Genomic DNA, 18,457 nt, shown 5'->3' with positions numbered 1-18,457 from the left:
TATATACACACATATTCCAACATGCACCCTCCACACACACACACAGGAATCCCACCCCATTCAGCTCTTTATCCGTTTGCCTCTCTCTAGAAGCCCTGGTGGCGTAGTGGACTATGAGCTGGGTGCTAACCTTTTGAAAGGTCAGCAGTTTGAATCTACCAGCTGTTCTGAGAGAGAAAGAGGAGGCTTTCTGTTCCCGTAAAGGTTTATAGCCTCGGAAACCCCATACAGGGTTGCTATGAGTAGGAACTGACTGGGTGGCACGTAACCACCAACCACCACCGGTCCTCAAAGGCTTGAGGAAAAATAAAAATTTGCCTAAGCAATTCAAAGGGGCTTTTAAATTGCTGGAGCAACCGGCTTCTCCTTTGGGATTTACAGCAGCTTTGGGGTTAAGAGCCATTCACTTCAGGAAATCAAGGAGCTAACTTCCCACTCCAGTATTTGTGCATCAGATTCAGACCTTCCCAGCCTGGGGCACTTGGCTGCTGCACACTGTTCTCTCCATACTTCAGGTCCGTGGAAATCAGAAGGAATCCCTGAGGGGAAGGCAACAATGAAAACAATGTCAGAGCCTTTGGATGCCTGGGTTTGCCAGAGGGCTCTGCTACATGCTACACTTCCTTCTTCTCCCTGACTTGAGGCAGTCTGCCCTTTGGAATGAGAGTGATTTAAGGGCCATAATTAATTAAGGAATAAAAATGAAGAAATTGAGACATATTAATCGAGGAATTGAAATAAATAAATGAGACATGGGGAAACCTGTGCATGAAGAATTCATTGTCTTTGCAAAGCACCAATGAAATACTTTCTTTTTCTTTTTCTTTCTTTCTTTCTTCCTCTCTTTGGATGGCAGAGCCACAAAGAGTTGTTTTATTATTTTTATGCACAGACCCCTAGTGGAATTTTTCTCTTGGTGAAATCATTCTCTGAGTTATTCATGATTTTATTAGTATCCCTTTCACTTTAGATTTTTGACTCTCCTACACTTTAGTATATTTTCATTAAAAGTTAGAAGCCACATATTAGCTACATTTTATTCTACTTGTAATCATAGGTAGTTTTAATACTTATATTAACAATATTCTTAAGACTGCTAGGAGACAGGATTTGTCAATTGAATTACTGCCAGCTTAGGTTTAGTGATTGTAAACATTCTTCCTTGTAGCCTTAGTTTAAGGCAATAAAGAATCCTAAAAGTGAATAGCCATAAATAAGAGCTGTTGGTACAAGAATTTCTAAAAACAATTAGATAAAGGGTATGGTATATACAGATACTAAATAAAAAGTCTGACTTAGACTTTCTTAAATTAATGATCAGTAAATTAGAGAAGTTGTTTTTCATAACCTCAGTTTCCCTGATAAGTGTTTTTGTAGGCTATAAACAGATAGAGTATGGAAGAAGTTAATGGAGAGTTAATTGCACCTAACAACTAAAATTAACAAGATTTAACAGACAAAGGTTAAGAAATTGTGAAGGTTAACTTGTTTCCCATAGAAAAGAATAGATTTATGTATGAACAAATGTTTAACTAAAAGGTTTCAAGGAACCTGAATGTCTCCTATGCCTTGAGATAATGTTTTTGCTGTAACTTCTCATCCCTGTTGTAAATTTAAGAATTGTAAACCATAAGGAATGTGCCTCAAGATAGATTGTACCTTGATGTCATTGATTACTATGAATGCAATGTTTTCTGTAATGGTATATAAGGGGGTTGTAAGACAGAACAAAGTAGTAGTGGTAGTAGTGACAAGAATAGGGGGAGAAGAAGGAATATGAGATGGAGAGGAGACGAGACAAGAATGGAGGGAGGATAGAGGAAGTAATGGAGAGAATGGGAGCAGAAGAGGAGAGCAGGAGGGGAGCAGGAGAGGAGAGAAGGGAAGCAGGAGCCAGGGGAGAGGAGAAAGAACACAGAAGATATGAGCAGGAGAGCAGGGGAATAAAGAATGAGCGGGACAGTAAAGAATGAGAGAAGTAGAGTATTAGAGTAGCCATAGAAATAATAATAATAAAGCATGTAATGAGAAGATTTTGAATTTATCATGATCCATGACTCCGTAATCCGCCGACGCCGCATACGCTTTTGGAAAAACCCTGGAATAAGTCTGCTGGGGCTGGCTCCCGGCATCCACTGACAAAGGAATTAAACCCAGGTCTTCAGAACAGAGTCCTTTTGTGGCGCTGTGGATTAATGCACCGGGCTGCAAAGTCGTTTGAACTGCAAAGTCAGCAGTTCAAGCTCACCAGCTGCTCCTCAGAAACCCTATACAGAGTTGCTATGAGTTGGAACTGACTCAACGGCACTTAACAACAACTTCTGCACAGAAAGTGAGAATGCTTGCTACCAAGAAACCACCACGGTTCTATACTCATACATAAAATGGGACTAATAATCAATCACAGCCTTGCAGGCTTTCTTGTGGAGTAAATGAAATAAAGTCTTGTTGTAAAGTGCCATTGAGTTATTTCCAACTCACAGTGACACTGTATAGGATTTCCTAGGAGTGGCCAGTGGGTTACTGTATCAGTAGAGTAAATACACCGCTAAGTGACATTGGACTTGGTCTGAATGTTAAACTCCAGTTTAAAAGCTATCCAGTGTTAATTGCAAGTTTTAAGAGATAAATATTTATTTATGAAATTCCTTGGCCTGAGGGGGAAAAAACAACAAATCAAATAAAACAAAAATAAACCAAACAGGAAGGGATATATCTTACTATGAAAGGTAATGAGTGTACATTAAATATTTGTATTTTGCTCATTTGTGAAATATAAGAGGTGGAAGGGAAGACACAAGGAGGAAGGAAGATAAATTGTTGTTGCAGGGAGGGGATTGTAATCATTGAGATGAAACAAAGCATATGATTTGTTGAATGTAAAGCTGATGCTCTTGTCTGTTAACCTTTACTCAATTCACAACATAAAGTTGAAGAAGAGAGAAAGGAAATGGGTTAAGTAAGAGGAAATTTATATTCTTACCTCAAGAACTTCGATATCAGAATTGATCAATGAAATTTTGTAGGGGTTGGGCAGAGGAAATCCCTGCTGTAATTTTGCTAAAATATAGAACACAGATGTAAAATAATCACGTCTGGGCACAGAAGTTTTGGCAAATATTTAGTAAGCGATGACTAAGCAGCTTTTTACTAACTTATCATTTCATTCTTCCTTGTTCTGGGATTTCCTTCTCCAAGTGATATGTCCCTAGCATTTTTCTGCAAGAACTATTAATTAATACATGATGAAAGATTAGGCTTTCTGCCCCCGTAAAGGTTTACAGCCTCTGAAACCCTGTACAGGGTCGCTATGAGTCAGAACCAACTCTACGGCACATCACCACCACCAATAAAAATACATTTGCAATTATGTGCATTTGGGCAGGCAAAAATGTTGGCAATCTGCCAATTTAATTGTGAAGTTACCTTCATAAAGAGGTACTGAGAACATATCAATCTCTAATTAAAAAAATGTTTTAAAGTCAGCCATAGTCAACAACAGCTGTGCAGGATAAATCCAGGATGGTCAGTTATTTAAACTTTGTCTATCTGGTGGATAGTACCTCTGCATAAGAATCACAAAAACTGCCCCTAGGGTGAATAATCTCATTTCCCAGTTAACCTGAAAGAAGTTCTTTACTGACTAAGGAGAAAGGTTCCAATCTCCTTCACTTAACCAGAGTCAGCCCTTCTGGCTGAATTCTGCAGTGTTGCTAACAGGGTTTGGACTTGGAATAATTAACTTGCCATTCATATCATTGATGGTACAAATGTCATTTCTGGTTCTTGCTTGGACTCACAACAACACTCTAGAAATACAAAGCCCCAAACAGTCTCCTATGTTTAGCCAATATCCACGAGGCACATCATTTTCCAAGAAAGCCTTACCGTTGGCCAATGGGAGCACTCCAAAGTGAAGAATAGAAGAGAGAATATTCTCAAACCTCAAGACCTAAGATGAAAAGGGGAAACTTAGTCAGTTACCAAATCAGGGCTCTGTGAGACTCTTAGGCCTGGTTTTGATAGGCACTTGTCCAGACCTATCAGGATAGATGACAATAACTAGAACCTCCCCATGTGGGGATACACTAGCTTTGCAGATCCCAATGACACTTTGTGGGAAACCATATAGTAAGTTTCTCAGCCTCTTTCCACCTTGAGGAGGGATGCTTCCACTCACTCACCCCACCCCACCCCCGTGCTGGACCATCGTGATGGCAAATACAGAGGGACACCATGGTGGCAACAAACAGACAGATACAAAATAAAGCAATCAAGAGCAAATAATTTAAAACGAGTATTCTGGGTAAGGTTGATGGAAGGATTATTTAATATGATGATCAAATAAACAACTTCAGTTAATGTTGAATACTGATGTCAAGATCTCACTATTGTACTTTTAATATATATATATATTGTTGTTGTTGTTAAGTGCCATCGAGTCGGGTCCGACCCATAGCGACCCTGTACAGGGTTTCTGAGGGTGTAAATCTTTACGGGAGTAGAAAGCCTCATCTTTCTCCCGCGGAGTAGCTGATAGTTTCGAACCGCTGACCGTAAGGTTCACAGCCCGATTCGTAACCACTACGCTACCAGAGCTCCAGATATCTATCTATCTATCTATCTATCTATCTATCTATCTATCTATCTATCTATATATATAGTAGCATCGTGGTTACAAATTGGACTGCTAACCTCAAGGTCGGCTACCAGCTATTCCGCGGGAGGAAGATGAGGCTTTCTGCTCCCATAAGGATTTCCAGCCTCGGAAACCCTGTACAGGGTCGCTATGAGTTAGAAGCGACTCCACGGCACATAACTACCACCACCATACATATACATATATATAGTCCTGGTGTAGCATGGTAGCATAAGCACTAGAGTTCTAACCACAAGGTAAGTGGTTCAAACCCACCAGCCTTCCTCAGAAACCCTATACAGGGTCGCTATGACTCAGAACCAACTCGACAGCACTTAGCGACAACAACATACACGTCTGACTTGCAGAACTGAAGAAAAGTAGGTATTAACAGTTTTTCCACTTCATCTTTTGTATGTCTGGTTATCTTTGATTGTATCTTTGATTGTACTCTCATGGCAATGTAGAATAAGAACTGAACTGCTAACTACAAGGTCAGCAGTTCAAATCCACCTGCTACTTCGTGGAAGAAAAATAAGACTGTCTTTTTTCAAGATTTACAACCTTGGAAACCTTACACAAGATCGTGATGAGTTGGAATTGACTCAATAGCAGTAGAGCTTTTTGAGTTTGTACCTAGTCTTTGTATTTAAAAATCACTGTTGGCTTTAATTTGAAGTCTAGAATCAAGGTCTCCTTCTAAAAAGAACTTGTTTCTACAGGAGCCTGGGGCACTAGTAATCTAGAATACCTAGATTTAGTTGTTTTGCTTTGTATATATATATATATATATTGTTGTTGTTGTTAAGTACCGTGGAGTCTGTTCCAACTCATAGTGACCCTGCACAGGGTTTCCGAGGCTGTAAATCTTTACTGGAGCAGAAAGCCTCATCTTTCTCCCGCAGAATTGCTGGTAGTTTCAAACTGCTGACTTTAAGGTTGGCAGCCTGACTTGTAACCACTACGCTACCAGAGCTCCTTGTATGTATGTGTGTATATATTTCTCTATATATGATGGATTCCTGATGTGGCACTGTAGGATCAGCACTGGACTTTGAACCATAAGGTCGGTAGTTCAAACCCAGCAACTGCTCCTCAGATACTCTACACAGGGTCACTGTGAGTCAGAACTGACTCGATGGCACTTAGAAACAAGATATTATGTTGTTGTTGTTGCTATTGTTAAGTGCCATCAAGTCAGTTCCGATTCACAGTGACTCTGTATAGGGTTTCTGAGGCTGTGATCTTTGCAGGAGCAGAAAGCCTTATCTTTCACTCGCTGAGGGATTGGTAGGCTTACATTGCTGACCTTATGGTTTACAGTCCAGTGCTTAGCCAATGGAGATAAGTGCTACTGTGCTCTCTCTCTCTCTCTCTTTATATATATATATACATATGGTAGTGGTGATTATGTGCTATGGATTTGGTTTTGACTCATAGTGACCCTGTATAGGGTTTCTAAAGAAATAGAAAGCCTCATCTTTCTCTCAGGGAGCAGATGGTAGTTTCGAACTGCTGACCTTGAGGTTATCAGTCCGACTGGTACCCACTGTGCCAACAGAGTGCTCTCTTTCTCTCTTTCTCTGTCTCTCTCTCTCTCTCTATATATATATATGAAACAAAACGTACAAAACTAGATCTAGGTGATCCTAGGTTACGAGTTTCCAGGCTTCTGGAGAAGCAAATGCTCTCTAGGAGGAGACCTTGATTCTACACCTCAAATTTTTGTCACCAGTGATTTTTAAATACAAACACTCGATACAAACCCAAAACACCCCTCTGCTGTTGAGTGGCTTCTGACTGATAGAGATCTTGTATAAGATTTCCAAGGTTGTAAATCTTGAAAAAAGACTCCTATTTTTCTCCCATGAAGTGACAAGTAGATTCGAACCAGCAGTCTACTTCTTATTCTACACTGCCACCAGGGTACAATTGAAAGATAACCAGACATACAAAAAACGAAGGGGAAGAACCCCAATACCTTCTTATCTTCAGTTCTGGACGTCAGAAGTTCTCCCCTCCCTTCCACCCCTCCACACCGCCCCCCTCCTCCTGCCTTCTCGGGTCAAAGAGTAACTGATTGATTCCCAGTCATCAATTGTTGTTGTTGTTAAGTACTGTGGAGCCGGTTCGACTCATAGTGACCCTGAACAGGGTTTCTGAGGCTATAAATCTTTATGGGAGCAGAAAGCCTCATCTTTCTCCTGCGGAACAGCTGGTAGTTTTGAACTGCCGACCTTGAGGTTACCAGCCCGACTACGCTACCAGAGCTCCTTCCAGTCATCAATTGTTGTTGTTGTTAAGTGCCGTCGAGTCGGTTCTGACCCATAGCGACCCTGTACAGGGTTTCCGAGGGTGTAAATCTTTACGGGAGTAGAAAGCCTCATCTTTCTCTCGCGGAGCGGCTGGTAGTTTCGAACCTCTGACCTTAAGGTTCGCAGCCCGATTCGTAACCACTACGCTACCAGTCATCAGTAGTCTTCTCTTTATTGTTTGTGAACTTCTGCCGCAGGAGTCCTTTTGCATTGTATTATGCTGTCGAATGAAGGCTATCACAAGAACATCCAATCTATCTGTAATAAATGGTTTTGTTGTTATTGTTAAGTGCCATGGAGTCGGTTCCAATCCATAGCAACCCTTTATAGGGTTTCCAAGGAGCAGCTGGTGCGCTTGAATCACTGAGCTTGCGGTTCAAAATGAATTTGTAGTCCAGCGCATTAACCCACAGCACCACACCAGGACTCCTGTAAACTTTTATGGGAGCAGAAAGCCTCTTCTTTCTCCCATGGAGTGACTGGTGGTTTTGAAACTGCTGACCTTGTGGTCTTAACTCATAACTATGGTAGCAGAGCTCTTTAATTCCATATATGTTGTTGTTGTTAAGTGCTGTAGAGTTGGTTCCAACGTATAGCCACCTTGTATAGGGCTTCTGAGGGGCGGCTGGTGAGCCTGAACCACCAATCTTATGGATCAAACCAGCATTGCAGGCCAGCACATTAACCCGCACCTCAGCTGACTCTCTCAAAAATCTCAACGTTATAATCCTTTGCTGAGCACAGGCCTCGTCTCTTGCCATATAACACATATACGCTGGTCTGCAAGGTCTCTTGCCCTATAACATATAGGCACTGAACTGCAAGGTTAGCAGTTCAAGCTCACAGCTGCTCCTCAGAAACCCTATACAGGGTTGCTATGAGTGGAGACCAACTCTAAGGCACTTAACAACAACAACAACATACCATACATAGGAGTCCTGGTGTGGTGTTGTAGGGTACGTGTAGGACCACAAGGTCAGCACCTTAAAGTCACCAGTCACTCCTTGGTCAGAACCAACTCTAAAGCACTTAACAAGAACAAGTAGCATTTTCAGCACCTACAACACACATTTGTTTGTTTATTGTATGACACACACTCAAACATTCTAGAACAGGGTTCCCCAACCACAGCAGTATTGCCATGCTGGATCTGATCTTTTATCGTAGTGTGGACGTTGTCCTGTGCACTGTAGGGCGTTTAGCAGCATCCCTGGCTTCTATCCTCTAGTACCATACCCTGCCTCCCAAGTTGTGACTTCAAATATGCCTCCACTATTATGAAACATCCTCCGGGCTGAACAAAATCTGCCCTCATTGAGAACCTCTGCTGTAGAAAGAATCTACAAGGAAAGGCGTGATCTGCTTTATTCATTTTCTAGAACAACACCTGGCTCAGTAAGATTAACATAAACACTGTTCTACCCTGGAATTTTGATACCAAAATTCTCTCACTTAACTTGTATATGGTAGTGCTATCCTTGAATGAATGAAGCAGACCTGTAACTGGACCTAAAGGCCATTTAGCATTTTGGCTGATCTCCCTGAAGCCTGGAGGGTGGGGATTTCCAAGTTTCAGGAAGTACTAGGTGGGAAACCCCCTGTACCAAGTGATATGGCATCCGCACCACCAGCCTTGATCCAGTTTTAGGCAATGGGTGGAAAGCCTTCAAAGCCAAACCTAATCACAGACTAATGATTTACATCTAGGTTCTTCCTTTGGGCCCTTAAATTTAACCCTGGTGGTGTTATCTATCGTTAAGTGCTTTCAAGTCAGTTCTGACTCATAGCAACCCTGCATATGGTTTTTAAAAAATCTTTGTGGGAGCAGAAAGCCTCATCTAAGGGATGATTTTGTCTAGAAAATGAAATCTCTCTGAGAATCTTGCTCTTCTGGCATTACATTAACAGTTTTTTGACTTCTTTCTTAAATCTTCCTGCAAACCTAGAAGAAATATATATGCGAACTGTATCTTTAGCGAGATTACTGGAGAAAAGGTGCTAATGAATCTGTGGTTAGGAAACTTGTTTTGTGTGTGCCATTGAGTCAGTTCCTATTCATAACGAACTTTCATTAAGGTTTCTGAGGTGGTGGGTTTGAACCTCCAACCTTGCAGTTAGCATTCCAGTGCTTACCCTACAGTGTAACTACATGTGGATTAATGGGGCTGGGGAATGGGAATGACTGTAGAAATAATGCATTTAGTTGCCTGTACATAGCATCTCCTTCAAGATTTTCATTTCATAGACTTAATGAAAGTATGAAAGTGACAAACATAAAAAGCTTTCAGCAAAATAAGAGCAGAAAAGTATTTCCCTTTTAAAGGACAAAAAAGAAAATCTGTCTGCAAAGATAAAATAGGAGAGTTACTCTACTGTTCACTATTTAATGGGCTTTGTAGATGAATAACTTGAAAGGAATTTTAAAGGTCAGACTAACATGGAGGTATAGAAAACAACCATCTCGCATGGAGGAAACTCTGATTATTCCCTTCCCAGGGAACTCTTACCTCAATGTTGCTGCGATTGGACTCTGGCAAAGAGAGGCGGAATCTGAAAGCAAAAGGCAAAGGTTAAAGGAGGGTAGAGTGAACAATAATGACCTTCATGGAAAGAGACAGAATGTTGGGTTTTTTGGTCAAAACATTTTTTTTTTTTAGATTGATAAATCACTATTAAAAAAGCCCAAATTTATAAAGGATATAGTGTTCTATTATGCCTTCCACTATATTTTGCTGCTTAAGAAGCAGAGCAGGACTAGAAGAAGGTTTTGCAATCAGGATGGGTTCTCTGAGTGCATTTGTTATATAGGACTTACTGTTGACAACTCCGAGTGAATGCCGAACAATGTTAAGAAGCAGTTTTCAGGTCTTCTTGCTTTGAACTGAACCTGTAACTCTTCCTGAACCAGGCTAGTTCCTTATGAATATGAACAACATTGATGACAAGGATGAGGATGATGGTGATGAGGTTAATATGGTGCTGGTGGTGATACTTTGTGACATGCACTCTTCTAGGAACTTTATAAACATATTAAGAAAAATGAGTCTTCGCAATAACCCTTTGCAATAGATGCTCTCTTTGGGCAGATGAGGAAATTGATTTTAGAAAGGGAAAGTAATTGCCCCCAAGATCATAGAGCCATCAATGAATGGATTCAAATGACAGATCCCAGTTTGTTGTTGTTGTTAGTTGACATCCAGTTGGTTCCAACTCATGGCTACTTGATGTTTAGCAGAACAAACCGTTGTCCATGATGGTTGTTGTGTTTGAGCCCCGTGCAATGTGTATTAAGTCCATTCATTTCATAGGGGGATTCTCCTCTCCTTCAGTAGCTCTCTGCCTCACCAAACACAATGCCCTTCTCCAGGGATTGGTCCCTCCTTATGATGTGAATCTCCAACAATGTTCTGTGATCTATAGGATTTCCATGGGCTAATTTTTAGAAGTGAATTTCCAGGCCTTTCTTCCTAGTCTGTCTAAATTTGGAAGGTCTGTTGCAACCTGTCTACCATGGTTGATATTTAAAATACTTGTGGAATAGCTTCACCAGTATCATATCAACATGCAAGCCACTGCAGTACGACAAATGTACAGATGGTGGTGGGATCCTCAGGGACTCTTTGAAGGAAGCAAACGAACAAACATTTGAGGAAATCTAAAGGGAATGTCTTCCCTGGTCACATCACTTCTTGTGATGGGTAACTATATCTAGTTTAGAAATGCAGTCTCTAAAAGGCGCTCTGGTAGCGTAAAGGTGCTCTGGTAGCATAGTGGTTGTGAATCGGGCTGCGAACCTCAATGACAACAGTTCAAAACTACCAGCTGTTTCGTGGGAAAAAGATGAGGCATTCTGCTCCCGTAATGATTTACAGCCTCGGAAACTCTGTACAGGGTCTCTATGAGTCAGAACTGACACCATGGCACATAACAAAAAATAAAGGTGGAACACACCTGTGAGCTTCCTCTTTTTAAAAAAAATCTCAATCCCAAACCAGGACTGCTGCTGTAACCCTAAAACCACCACAGGGGCTACCTGCTGGAGTGAATTTGCCTAGGGTTTCCCATGATCCAGACAACCCCCTTTTCCTTGAGGGTCATCTTTCTTCTGTGTCCTCCTTCGGTCTCGGTCTGTAGGCATACCTTCTCTTCCACTAACAGAGGAGAAACAACTGGAGCAAAAACCAGACTCTCTGGTTCTGAAAATCACACAACTCAACTCAGACCACTAGAGGGCAGCCGATGTTGGGTCTTTGACAGTTCAACCTCAACTAGTTGCCACTTGAGACTACATCAACTCACTAGGACCCCAGATGTGTCCTAGTAGAACTGGACGCCAGTGAGTTTCCAACAGTTTATTGAACAGAAGTAGATTGCCCACCATTCTTTTCAGGTGTCACTGCGTGGGCTCAAGCCTTTGAATTAGCAGCCGGGCTCCTTAACAATGTCTACCATCCAGAGACGTCTTTCACTTCTCAGATCCCTAAGTTGTTACTTAGAGCTCTGCTACTAGGAACTTTCCTTGTTTCTAGTGGTTATTTTTACTATTTAACTATGGAGTCGTTGTGGGCGGCGGTGAGAGTTGGGTGGTGGTGATGGTGGTGCTGTTGGAGAAGATGGGAGCTCTATCTTGCAGACATAAAAACGTAGCATATTTAGCAAGGTTTAGAAAAGGGTTACTATTGTTATTGTTGTTGTTAAGCGCCATCAAATCAGTTCCAACTCAAAGAGACCCTCTCTAGGGTTTCCAAGAAGCAACTACCAACCTTGAGGTTCAAACCAACCTTGCCATACAGTGCATTATCCTGCAGTGCCACACCAGGACTCCTGGTCTGATGGAAAACCAGAGCTAAAAAGTCCTTTACAACATGATGAAGGTCAAATATGACATACTGAAAGCCAAGTGGATCAAAACACAGACACTAAATGGTGCCGCTCCGTGACCACATCAGACATTGCAAATAAATCCCACCATCCAGATTGTTTTTGTCTCTGTCCTCACACTGTGACCTCTGAGAGGGTAGGGATCCAGTTCCAACCACCTTTGTATTCCCAGGATTGGTAACAAGGCATGGCACATTCTAAGCATATTAATGTTTGTTTATTCCATCATTGATTCATCCAGCAAATATTTATTGGACACCTGTGTCAGTTCAGTGACAGGTGAGGAAGGTCAGAATGTGAATAACACCACACACACACACACACACACACACACACACACACACACACACACTACAGTCATGGAGCTTCCAGACTAGCAGGGAGGCAGACATTAATCAAAGAATCCCACCCCCGGAAAGGGAAGTTTAATTACAATCTGAAGTGAATGCTCTGAAGGAAAGAAAGAAGTTCATTGAGGCGAATGACGAAAGATATTGACCTCAATGAGATAGGTGGGGAACAGGAAAGTTTACCAAGATAGAGATTCTTGAGGGAACTTGTGAAGAATGAGTAGCAATTAAAAGGCAAAAAGGAGAAAGAAGAGGGGCAAGGTCTAGTGGAGGGAACATAGACATAAGGGGAGAGGATCTAAGACGATGCTAGAGAGGTAGAAGGGGGTTGACCAGGCAGGGTTTCTCATGCCACGTTAGGATTTTGATCTCTATCCAAAGAGTGAGGAAGGTTTTTAAAGAAGAGAGATGGTGGCTGTGTTTTGTAACGTTCATGCTGGCTGCCGTGGAGAGAACAGTTGGGTAGGCCAGGACATTTTCCAGCTGTCCAATCTATGCTCAGGCAATGCTCAGAAGTTAGTTTATATTTATATTAATTTTGTTGCTGGTGTGAAGTGCTGTCGAGTTGGTTCCAACTCGTTGTGACCCCGTATAGGGTATCCGAGAAACGGTTGGTAGGTTTGAACCTGAAACTTTGCTGTTAACAGTCTAGTACTTATCCTATGAGCGATGGAGAATATCTGTATGTACAGCAAGCAACTGGAACGATACAGTGTGTTTCAGGTGCTACACACCTGTTACGTGCCATGGAGATATGCTTCCGGAATTCTGAAAGATGGGCTGAAGAAGTGTGTGAGTGTGTGTGTTGGTGAGAGCGTGTGCATGTGTGTTTGTGTGTGTGAGAGCGTGTGCATGTGTGTTTGTGTGTGTGTGTGAATGTGTATGATTTCGTGTGAGAAAGTGAGTGTGTATGTATAAGTATGGAAGTGTATGTCTAATGTATGAATGAATGAGTATGTGTGGATGATGTAAAGTATATCTTGGGGGAAAATAAATTGCCCCTTGAAAGATGCACTAGGTACACATTTTGACCATGCCCCTTAACACCCAGTATTATGGAGTCCTAGTGTGGCACTGCGGGTTAATGCGCTGGGCTGCAAGGTAGATTTGAACCACAAGAGTGATGGTTCAAACTCACTATACAGGGTCCCTATGAGTCAGAACAGACTCAACAGCACTTAACAACAACAACATTATAGTTGCCCACGAATCCGAGTGTTTCTCCTACTTGGTTGTGGATCTGGAAGGTAGAAACCGTTCTTTTCTCTACAGTGTGTGGCTCACTAAATTCTCATGCAGTGGAATCATGAATACAGGGACAGATAAAAGAGATGGGTTGTTGGGAGTGTTGGTTGGAATTGGGCTCACTTTGGGTGTGAACCAGGCTCAAGCAGAGTTAAGGTTGGCTGGCGTGAGGACTGAATCTCATGATGGAAGGTTTGGAATAGTGGAGTGAGATGAACCACTCCAGTATTCAAAGGCCCTTTTTGTGAGGAGAAGTCCCCCAATGTTTTAACCTCATTGCTTCATGCAAATTGTCACTGCCCCCAATGAGCAGGATCCACATGGAGTTTCCTGCTCCAATGGTGGTCACCCTCCATGGAGAATTCGTCTGTCCTGGTTTCTACAGTAACTCAGAGGGAGGGCGGAGCTCTGCTGACCCATCCAATGACTCTCAAAGAAACTGTGATTCTATTCTGCCTGGACTGGTTTTCTTAACTGATTTCCCTCCAGGTGGCTTTGGTTGGGAAATGCTTACTTGCCTCTGCAGTGAGGAGTCTGTCTAGGTAGGCAGTGATTCCATCTGCTAGGAGGCAGATGTATTTCTTTTTCTGTGTTGCTTGGGTGGGGTGTAGGGCTTGTGTGTGTGCATCAGGGGCGAGTTACCCAGTAAGCAAGGTAAGCACGGGCTTACTTGTACTTATTAAGTAACCTGTCCCTGACAGGAATTTTAAAATTGAAGAGGCTTTGATTTCATAGGAAGGTGGTGTGGGGTTGGGAGCGAGACAGGTGCCACCAGACACAGAAGCGGAATCTTTGATATTGTGAAGTTGTTCACTACTGATTAGTAAGCAGAAGTAAGTAAGCCTGTGCTTACCTTCCTTATTGGGTAATCCAAGATAGTTGATGTTAGTGGGGTAGAATACAGTTTGGGAACATCCAAAGCCTCAATAATGGCTATGGTGAATAATGTTCCAAAGTCCAAAATGCTTTAGTAATGATGTGCATTTTATTGCCTTGAGCTTAAAACAGAGGGTTAGAATTAAGTCAGCTGGATGAGAACCAAGAAAGGGAAAGCGTTGTTTGATTTGGCCTCTGGATTAATCGGAAAAAAGAAAAAAAATTTCTACTGTGTGGACCAACTCGCCCTGGGGTTGCCTGTCCTTGGAACAAAAGTCTCGATTTTGAAAAGAGCGTTGGTTTTGACTTCTAGGACCAGCTTAAAAGTGAACTTTAAAGATCGCTCTGATTGTCATGTCATTTGGAACCAATTTCTCCCTTTTACGACTTGTATTTGGTCCAAATGTGGTCCTTGGGTGGAAGAAGAGACTGAGATACTGTGAAGAGTAAGTAACAACCTCATCTGGAGCACTGGCTTTATGCTAAATGCTTACCAAGCATCCTCTCATCTACTCATCCACCAACCCTGTGGAGACACACTCCGCTTTGCCGATGAGAAGTTAGGACTTACCTAGGGGTTAAGTAACACACACTGAGGGAAAATTCATACCTAGATATACCTGACTCCAGTGTTTCTCCTTTTACCAAAAGAGAACTTGTTGCTTAAGACTCCCAACTTGAGCTTTCTTTATTTTCCCCTCTACCCAATTCCTTAATGAGGAGTCCTGGTGTGCCACTTAACAACAACATCCTTTAATGTAATCAGTAAAGGGCTGTGCACTTTCCTCTCTCTCTCTTCTATCAAAACTTAGTATATACTCGAGATGGCTTCAAAAAGTTCATGGAAGATGTAATGAAAAGAGAATGGAATTTTTCCATGAACTTTTTGAAGCCCCCTTGTATATTCATTGCGGCAAAAACCAGCGATAGAGTGAAATCTGCCAATTCAACAATTTTTGCATGTATCATTCAGTGACGTTTATTACATTAATCATGGTGTGCAGCCAACACCCATATCCATTGCCAAATTCCCAAACAGATACTCACAGCTTCCTACACAATGACTCCTTTTCTCCTCCTCCCAAACCTTGGTAACACTAATAAACTTTGGCCTCTACACATTAGCCTATGTGAGATTCTTCATGCAAGTGGGATCACGCGATATTTGTCCTTTTGTGAATTTCTTCACTCAGTGTGATGTTTTAAGGCTCATCCATGCTGTAGCATGGATCACGACTTCATTTCTCTTTATGCCTTAGGAATGGTCCTTTGATTGTACGTACTACATTTTTTTGTATGCTTTCATCTCTGTGGATTGTCATTTAGATTGTTTCCACCTTTTGGCTATTGTGAAAAGTGCTACAATGAACAAGGTGTACAAGTGTGAGTCCTGGAAGATGATCTTGAGAAAGGACATGCTACCTGTCAGCTTGAGTTTAGCATGACCTCATGATCATCAGTTTCTTCTTCCAAGCCAGGAAGAGAGAAACAAGACTTATCTCTAAGACTTATTTCTAGGTTGTAACCCTTGACTTTATCAAAAGGCAACATAATACAGTAAGTAAACACTCAGGCTTTGGAAACATACTTACTCTCATATTCTGTCTCCACTATTCAATAGTTATGTGGTCTTGAGTAAGTTATTTAATGTCTATAAATCATGGGAACAATCGTCCCTACCTCCAGGATTGTTCATCCATTCTACAGACATTTTTGAGTACTGTGCCAAGCCCTGGAGATACAAGACCCAGTAGAGAATGAAGGCTCAATCAGAACCAGTTTCTATTTGCCATTGAGTGAATTAGAACTCAGGACAGTCCTATGTGTGTTGGAGTAGACTGTGCTCCATAAGGTTTTCAATGGTTGATTTTTAAGAAGTAGATCACTAGGCCTTTCTTCTGAGGTACTTCTGGATATAGCAAAATGCCAAACCTTGCAATTAGTATCCAAGTGCATTTTAACCATTTGTACCACACAGGAACTCCAAAATCTCAATAATTAAAAATCAGACCCACTGTCGATGAGATGATTCCAACTCATAGTCATCTTGTTTAGTATTTCCAAGACTAATCGTTACAGGAGTAGAAAGCCTCATCTTTCTCCCAGATTGATTGGTGGGTTTGAACTGCTGAACTTTAGGTTAGTAGTCCAGTGCTTATCCTGTAGCACCACCAGGGCTCCTTCAATAATAAAAATTATAGGATAAAAAGCTATTGCTCTCCATACAAAGTTATGAAAATTTCTTAGACATAATGAAATACCTTGAGGGAATTAGTTGCTGGGACTGGAGGCTTGGGGGTGTACATTATGGTCAACTGGCATAACAAAATCCACAAAGACAATGTTCTGCATCCAATTTTGGTGAGTAGCAACTGAGATCTTAAAATCTCATGAGTGGCCAGCTAAGGTGCAACTATTGGTCTCTCCCTATCTGAAGGAAAGAGTTATGAAAATGGAAGGCATGTGAAATAATTAGTCCAACAGACTAATGAATCACAGGAATATCAGTCTCCTCAGCCATAAACAAGCTATGGACAACACTGAGAAATATGAGTATTCCAGAACACTTAATTATACTTCTGAGGAATCTGTACCTAGACCAAGAAGCAGTTGTTCGAACAGAGCATGGGAACACTGAATGTTTTAAAATTGGGAAAGGTGTGCAACAAGGTTGCGTTTTTTCACCATACTTATTCAACCTGTATGCTGAGCAAATAATACGAGAAGCTGGGTTCTATGAAGAAAAACGTGGCGTCAGGATTGGAGGAAGACTCATTAACAACCTGTGATATGCAGATGATACAACCTTGCTTGCTCAAAGTGAAAAGGACTTGAAACATTTACTTATGAAGATCAAAGAGTACAGCCTTCAGTATGGATTGCATCTCAATGTCAAGAAAACAAAAATCTTCACCACTGGACCAATAAACAACATTCTTATCAATGGAGAAAAGATTGAAGTTGTCAAGGACTTCATTCTTCTTGGATCAACTATTAACACTCGCGAAAGCAGCAGTCAAGAGATCAGACGACGTATTGCATTGGGCAAATCTGCTGCACAGGAACTTTTTAAAGTATTGAAGAGCAGAGATGTCAGCTTGAGGACTAAGGTGTGCCTGACCCAAGCCATGGTATTTTCAATAACCTCATATGGGTGCGAAAGCTGGACAGTGAATAAGGAAGATCATAGAAGAATTGATGCCTTTGAGTTGTGGTGTTGGAGGAGAATACTGAAAGTGCCATGGACTGCCAAAAGAATCAATAGATCTGTGTTGGAAGAAGTGCAGCCAGAGTGCTCCTTGGATGCCAAGATGGCTAAGCTTCGTCTCTCATACTTTGGACATATTGTCCAGAGGAAACAGTCACTGGAGAAGGATGTCATGCTGGGTAAGGTGGAGGGTCAGAGAAAAAGAGGAAGACCCCTAATAAGATGGATTGACCAGGTGGCATCATTGATGGCATCGAGTGTGGCAGTAGTAGTGAGGTTGGCCCAGGATCGGACATTGTTTCGTTCTGCTGTGCATGGGGTCGCTATGAGTCGGTTCCGACTCGATGGCACCTAACAACAACAACAACAACCCTAAACAAAGAAGAACTAGATGGTGCCCAGCTACCATTACCAACTGCTCTGAAAGGGATCACATTACAAGGTCCTCGATCAAGTGGGAGAAAAAATGGAACAAAACTCAAAATCATAAAAAAGACTAGGCTTACTGGTCAGACAGAGACTAGAAGAACCTGAGACTATGGGCTATACTCACTCTTCAGATCTGGAACTGAACTCACTCTCATGGCTCAATTTTCAGCCAAGCAGCAGATAGGTAGATACATGGGTATATTTGGTGTGTGGTGGAGTCCTGGGGTGGCTCTGTAGTTGATAAGCACTGAACCACAAGGTTGGTTTGAACGGTAAGACCAGAGGTTCAAACTCACCAGCTGATCTTCAGAAACCTTATCCACGGTCACTATGAGTCGGAATTGACCCGACAGCACTTAACAACAACAAAATAGTGTGTAGTGTGCACAACATAGAATGGTCAACCATTCAAGATTAAAGGGCGGCATTTACCTGAGGACAAAGTTCAGAAGGGTCAGGAAAGCAGGAGGAATGGAAACAGGAAATGCAGGGAGGACGAGGGGTGAGCGACGTT

The 18,457-nt window shown here is 41.8% G+C and overlaps 1 protein-coding gene across 1 annotated transcript in view; it reads right to left on the bottom strand.

Annotated features, from left to right (window-relative positions):
• Positions 1 to 416: 416 nt before the first annotated feature.
• Positions 417 to 18,457, bottom strand: part of BPIFC (BPI fold containing family C) — a 51,327-nt gene continuing 33,286 nt past the window's right edge. Inside the window, exons 12-15 of the mRNA XM_006865241.1 lie at positions 9,462 to 9,504; positions 3,889 to 3,952; positions 2,984 to 3,060; positions 417 to 539 (exon numbers count right to left, since the gene is read on the bottom strand). Of these exons, the coding sequence (XP_006865303.1) occupies positions 417 to 539; positions 2,984 to 3,060; positions 3,889 to 3,952; positions 9,462 to 9,504 (307 nt within the window). The remainder of the gene's footprint in view (positions 540 to 2,983; positions 3,061 to 3,888; positions 3,953 to 9,461; positions 9,505 to 18,457) is intronic.

This window comes from Chrysochloris asiatica, unplaced genomic scaffold, assembly GCF_000296735.1.
Source record: "Chrysochloris asiatica unplaced genomic scaffold, ChrAsi1.0 scaffold00076, whole genome shotgun sequence".
Lineage (NCBI taxonomy): Eukaryota > Metazoa > Chordata > Mammalia > Afrosoricida > Chrysochloridae > Chrysochloris > Chrysochloris asiatica.
This window is presented reverse-complemented; position numbering and strand designations above follow the sequence as displayed.